This window comes from Sprattus sprattus (genome assembly GCF_963457725.1).
Source record: "Sprattus sprattus genome assembly, chromosome: 4".
NCBI lineage: Eukaryota > Metazoa > Chordata > Actinopteri > Clupeiformes > Clupeidae > Sprattus > Sprattus sprattus.
This window is the reverse complement of record NC_137923.1, coordinates 5,029,404-5,036,560: the sequence shown is the minus strand read 5'-3', so window position 1 is coordinate 5,036,560 and position 7,157 is coordinate 5,029,404. Positions and strand designations below refer to the sequence as shown.

General features: G+C 42.6%; 1 protein-coding gene across 1 annotated transcript; it reads right to left on the bottom strand.

The window, feature by feature from the left end:
- On the bottom strand, positions 1-1,647 carry LOC308363741 (RING finger protein 11-like; the record flags this gene model as incomplete). Its single annotated transcript, XM_080836579.1, has 3 exons — positions 1-274; positions 515-684; positions 1,525-1,647. 3 exons carry the CDS (start codon positions 1,645-1,647, stop codon positions 103-105), a joined length of 465 nt encoding a protein of 154 aa, XP_080692705.1. The 3' UTR covers positions 1-102.
- Between the last annotated feature and the right edge of the window lie 5,510 nt (positions 1,648-7,157).

Below are 7,157 nucleotides of genomic sequence, written 5' to 3'. Positions count from 1 at the left end.
CCTCTGGGTCAAATTGAAAGACTAAGGATTTTGGGGGAGGGTGAAAGAAGAAGAAGAAGAAGAAGAAGAAGAGGAGGAGGAGGAGGGGAGAGTGGTCCGTGGTCAGTTGGTCTCGTACGTGGAGAGAAGCGCTGCGTCCACTGGCTCCATGCATGAAGGACAGGTGAAGGAGCGCATCAGCCAATCATCTATGCAGTCCATGTGGTAGATGTGCATGCATGGCAAGAACCGGATGGGGTCTCCATACACAAAGTCCATCATACAGATCACGCACCTGCGCAAGAATGATCAAGTATTACACTGTGGCTTTACGGAACTCAATGGGCAAAGACATTATTGTACGTGAGTAATGATAATGCATTTAACCGAGACTGGAGTAAGCAAGGCAAATGGCATCTAAAATTAGTCAAAAAGAATGTATTAATATGTATTATATTAACATCTTGGTCACAGTACACTACCAAATGTGGTCCCTGCTCAAACATCTTATTAGGTCTATATAGCGTGTACTCACTCCCTAATTTTCTTCTCCGAGCCATCCTGACCCCCATCATAGACTCCCCTGGGCAGATGTTGGATGAGGCCTATGCGCTGAGCAATTCGGATCTGCTCCTCTTCAGTGAGCTGGGTGGCTAGGCACGTCTGACTGGGTGTGGGGTGGTACACAGGCATGTGGACCTGCTCCTGCGAGATAGAGACAACGCACTTTAGCCTTGTTTGCTTTGCCCCAACAAGAGTTGAGCATTTTTACAGCATATGGAAACCTAGAAAAAGTGAGTTATCTAGGTCCATTCCTCCTGCCCCCTTCCTGATCTTGAACTCAAGTTCATTTCAGAGGAGAGTCAATCGAGATGATAAACATTCTGGGCCCAAATTAGTAACAATCAGTTATATTAAGCTTACTATTTTGACTGTTATTACACATTTGGCCCTGATCTTTTAACAGTCTCGCTGCCATTCTTTCGCTTGTTTTTCTTCTATCATCGACTTAATCAACACATCATACGCATACAGTTAAAGGCTACTTTTCCCACCAAGAAGTTAGTTAGGTTATCAACATCTTGAAATTCCATTCATGAATAATTTATGCAGACTTATTACATCAATCATGCCTCTGTTAGTTAACGAATCTAGCACAGTTCCTGAACTTATGATGCAAAGTTAGATTGCTTGTTAGCCAACGCGCTATCTAGGTCAGTAACCTTACATTAGCTAGAGATGGCTGCACTGACTTGTACAAGACCCACTTAGTTCTGTTCTTAAAGTTTCTTGAATTGGACCATGTCATGTTAAACACAATACTGGGAAGATTCGTCCGTTATTTAGACATGACAAATAACAATAATAAACCAATACCCATAGAATAAGGTTATAATGTACAGGCTTTGAACATACGCGGAAATGACCGGACTAATAGCTAGTTGTTGGCATGCATGCTAACCTGCCTAAAACGAGCCAAGTCCGTTGTGCAGGTCTGTCGTTTTAACTGTGATGTTATTGATAACATGTACCTAAATAACTTACCTCATAAGGTGGAGGGGGCTCTAAATCAGGGTCGGAGCCATCGCCGTAACTAGCCCTGTCAGACTGCGATTCATGTAACAACGAAATATCGTCTGACGTGGGGGATTTTAGACAATTGCCCATGACCACTCCAAACCCTTTCCTTCTTCCAGCTAGCAAATCTTAGCTATCCTAAATTCCTCTATCACGGTCGAATTACAACTCTTTCCGTAACAAATTTGACAAATAACGTTAAATCTCTGGGTTAACGCTTGGTCTCACTCATTCATTTTGGGTAAATTAGTCACGCTATCTGTGGCAGATTATCAATATGGATCATTCCGAAACAAAGGACCTGCCTATTATATTCAGCTGTTAAGACTGAAAACTAGCTTCAAGCTACCTAGCCAACTATTAGACAGTGGTCTACATCCATTTGCTGAACACAATTGCTGTCCTACTAGTAGTACTCGTTGTGATTACACAACATATTGAACACTACTTTTTAGATATGCCACGCTAAATATTTAGAAGATAAATTTCATAAGAGCTAACAGTGACTTCTCTTCCGTAGCTGGCGTCACAGCTTGAGTGTTGTTTTGCTACGTCAGAGAAAGGTGGTTCCAAAAGCAGGCTCTCTCTGAGTGGATGGTTTGAGTCTCACGTCATACATTAAAAATATAGTGGATCACGAACACGTGGAGCACCAAATACATGTCATGTTATTGTCGCTATGGGCTTCGAGCAGGTCTTTGTCCTGAATCGGTAGCCTACACTACAGCATCACACCAACTTCAAGTGAACTGAGCGATGTTTAGGCTTTCTTATAAGTCTACTGTCATTGCTCTTAGTTGATAGTGGAGCGTGTGACAGTCTATATTTCAGCAAAAATGGCACAACAACAAAAAACTCGAATGAAACATAATTTATTTAGTGTACAACCAGGTTAGTCTTGATGGTAAAAACGATAATTATTATTATTTACTTACATTACATTACCAATCCAAACATGTATTTATTTGTGGAGTATGTACAATTAAACAAAATGTACATTATTAACAGAGTGGCTACTGTGGACAGGAATGAGCAAAACAATTACACAAGCATGACACATATAATGCTTTCCCTTAGTAATTCCACTACACAATCGTTTAGGCCAAATCAAGATGAGCAGATAAGGTAAAACAATCACTGCTACAGCTATGAAACCTACTATTGCTGCTCCTATGGAATGAACTACACTGTTGCTTTCACAATATTATTAACTATTCCATTTAAAGGTTAATAGAGTTATTCAGGAAAAAAGGTTGGTATAAGTGCTGTCTGGTTCAGGATCCTCCAGTCAAACATAACTTACAGTATTTTAAGGAAAACTTTATGATGTTTGAACCTGGGTCCTATTTTAAGATCTTTTTGTTTCCTAAATTAACCCAGTAGCCTACACTTAACAATTTAAAATGGGCCAGTACTGTCAATATTGACTGGTACCAAGAGTCCTTTTCTACAGTTTTTTTTTTTTTTTACAGTGACAGAGGCAGACGCAGATGCATCTCTGAAGGGACATCCTTTCCATGTTGTCAGACACTTATAATAATATGTATGGGCCTGTCAGTGGCGAAAACTAGCAGTTTACTTTGACACAGATGCTTGCATCATATAATTCCATTTTAAAGCTTTTTTGCTGTTGCTGGTTTTAGTGTTCTAACTCAATACAGAATCGATTTTGAACGTTAAGTGTCCGTAGTACATTTTGGATAAAAAAAATAAATAAATTAGGCCCAGGTTCAAAAATCCCACAGTTTTCCTTTGAAACCCAGTATCATCACATTGTCACCAATGCAAGTCACCTATCTTAGGTTGGGAACTTCAGAGGCTCCGGAGTTAACTGCAACACTGCTGTTGATGTCATAACCTGAAACTAATCCGAACTCACATCTGAGGGTGTCAGGACTATCCTCTGGAGTATGGTTGTCACATACAATTGTGTTGCTATTTTCAAAGTCCCAGGGATAAAACCTGGCTGCGCTCGGTTCGGGGCCGAATAACATTTCGGCAATGCTGTCAGGCACAGAACTGTGGCGACTCGAACGTGCCACTTTGTTCAACTCTGAACAGCAGCCATCTTGCTCAGAGAAGTCAGAGCAGGTGCTCGTTTTCTCTCTGGCATACTCTGAGTTTTGATCTGTTGGCCTACTCGTTTCAGATTCTGAGAGGCTCCAACCAGCAGTTTCACTGGACTCTGAATCAAAAGGGTGACCTCTTACGGAGTCGTCAGAGCAAGTTTCAGTGGGTGTGTATTCACATCTTTCAACTAGTTCGGAACTGAACATGCTGGGCTCTAAGCCCCAGGAACTGAATTGGCTTGGCCCGTTAGATGCTGTTTCAAAGAATGCAGATTGAGAACAGTGGTTGCCTTCACTGCCGACGTCACACATCTCGGCGTCACTGGGCTCAGGGCTGAAGGGATCAAACTGCATTAGTTCTGGTGGCCGCAAGTCACATCTTAGTGTCTTGCTAGAGTCATAACAATCACTATCATTTCCTCTCAGGTGGCAGACATCAGAGTCTGAGTTAGGTTCAGGACTGAGCGAGTTCAGGCATCTAAAGTCAGATGGTTCAGGGTTAATAATAAGCTTATCTTTGGGTTCTAAGTTATGGGAGACAATATCCCCGGATTCACTGTTAAAGTTGACACAATCTGTTTTATTATTGAAGTCTGGAATATGACAATTCTTTTGGGCTGATTTGGGACAATCAACACTGTATTGGTTACTGGAGGCTTCTGGGTCCATTAGCTCACAGCTATTAGAGTCACAACTAGGTCTGTCATTGGGTTCTGTGCTAAACAATTCACAATCTGTATGTTTTGAACCTATTGAATCACAACTGAAAATATTATTAAGATCAAGATGACATGGATCTAGATCTGTTACCTGTTGACTGTTAGCATCAATACTTATTGTGTGATCTGGGTCAGGACTAAAAGGGTCACCTGTCTTTAATTCGAAGCTCCCTGCATCACAACTTGTGATACTCATAGAGACGGGAACTAAAATATTGTGTTCCATATCCTCTGACCCATTGAAGTTAAAGGGGACGCCATCGTTTTGTTCAGGACTGAATGGGTCAGGATACCGATACTGAGTTTCAGTGTTTTCCTGCTCGCCTGAACTAGTGTGATCAGGACTATACTGGTTATGATTATATATGCTAGCTCCATCAGTGTCATATTTGGCATCATTGAGTTGAGGACAGAAGGGATCATGTTCCACAAATTCATAATCTTCAGAATTGCAGTTTCCTGTTTTGTTTTCTTGAGAATTTATAGAGGCACAGTCCCTGAATTCTGTGCCCTCCCTGCTAGTTCTCAACATGTCCACTGAATCAGTATCAGTGGGGTAGTGGTGACAAAGTTCAAAGACACAACCATCACAAATTATGCTGTTGTTCAGGTTACGACTGATCATTTTTTGATCACTAAATTTTGGAGCAACAGATGAACCCCTCATTCTCTGACTGGACTCCACACTAAAATGGTTTTCATCACAGACCTCAGAGTCTTCAAACTGCCACCCATTTCTGTCATTTCCTACTGGGCAAAAGGGCTCAGGACACCCTGGTGTAGCATCTTCAGTCTCAATGCTTAGTGCCATATTTGCTTCACAGCTAAAGTGCCTGCGAACCTGACGTTTGGACTCTGCTAAGCTGCACTTCCCCATGTCCATTAGAGGAGAGCCACTGCGCTCGGAGCCTTCGGGGTCACACCGATCGACTTCACTGGCTCTTGGGCTCGAGAGGGCACACTCCATGGGTCTGCACTCTTCCACTTCATCACCATCAACATTTAGGGGGTACGAATTGTTAGATTCAAGACCCTCAGATTCCCACCCTTCATCAGAGAGGTCAACACTTAAAGGGTTTGGATCCCTTTGCTCAAGAGGGCCAGGGTTCTCAGCATGATTGTACTCGGGACGTGTTAAGTAAGAGTTCTGATCAGCTAGATCACCTGGCGGATAATTTGTGTGACTAGATTCAGAGCAGGCAGGCACGCTAATTTCAAAGCCATCACATTCCCCCCTGGTTTCAAGACCATCAGAATTGGGGTTTAGGGCAATGCTGTCAAACTCCTCCTCAGCATGAAGCCTATCTCCAATGTGCTCCATTCCATTGGAGGTATTATATCCAGCATCAGAATACTCTCTATCCATATTGTTAGTACATTCAGGAACACAAAGTTCAGGTTCAGGCTTAGGCTCGTGTTCTCTATCTGTCAGATGGTCAATTGGTTGGTTCTGTTCTTCTTCAAACTGGCTGAAGAGATAATCGGATGCAAAGGGGTCAGTGCCTTTGAAGGGGTCACTGAAAAATCCCTCGGTGGAATCTGTGGTGGAAAGAGAGTTTACATGATTAAATCAGAAATCTGGGGTCTTTCCACACCAAATGGTGTTGCCATATTCCAGATTCCCGAGACAAATGTGTATTCCAGCTAACGACAGTACACTCAGGGTCCACACTTTTGCCAAAGGAAATTCCTAAGCATTATTTTCATCTGTGCACACCCTTCAGATCCGGGGCACCAGGGCTTGTTAAAACGATTCCCAAAATTGAAACAACTAATTATATTATGCTCACCAGCAACCTCCACTTCGGGAAATAAGTCATCTCTGAACAAGTCATCTGTTGGAAATATATATGTGTTCAATATGTGTCAACATATGTTCATTACTTTGAAACAATATTACAATTAGTATTACACTAAATAATTGTTACTCACTGTCTGTGAAGGGGTCTGGATGATAAAAGTCAAACTGCCCAATTGTTGTGTGACTGCTAGTCTGGGTCATGAGAGATTTCACGGTTGATACTTCTTCTTCTTCCTCCTCTAAATAAGGAGAGTCAATCTGCTAAACAGAGTTTATTTTCTAAATGAGTTATACCAAGATGGGCTCCCATCCTCATAATGAATATGGACACAATATCTTAAATGTGAAATGTTTCTCTTGTCTTACATTATATAACATCATGTGTTCATATAAAAGAGACCAAACCTGTGGTGTGATGGACCGAGGTGAGGACCCTTCTTCCTCTTTCACCTCAGTGAGTGTGATTTCAGTGAAGGAAGAAGATCCACTGCTCTTCTGACAGGACAGAGAGAGAGTGAGAGATAGAGAGAGAGAGAGAGAGAGAGAGAGAGAGAGAGAGAGAGAGAGAGAGAGGTAGTGGTAAGCTGTAGCTGATGACAATGGCAGACAGAAAGATCAGAGTGTGAGGCACATGTCCATACACCTACCAAGTTGTCTGCAGGATTGGGCCTATCAGGCTCTTCTTCTCTGTGGCTCTCGCCACACAGCTCCTCATCATCTGCTATGTACAGCTGCAGGTCCTGTTCGCTAAGCTCCTCCTGCTCCCCCTCCTCCTCCTGCTCCTCCTCCTCCTCCTCCTCCTCCTCCTGCTCACCCTCAGTGCAGTCCTCTGTGTGCGATTCTTCTCCCTGCTGGTGGCTGACGCCTATGGTAACAGGTCCCTCCACAGCGATCAGCTCAGCTATCAGCTCACCAAGTCTTTGTTGAGCCTGGGCAAGAGAAACAACAGCTGTTATGCAATGGCAGAGGGAAGATTGGATGATGTTGCCTTTAATACTAGTTGTTGCAGTA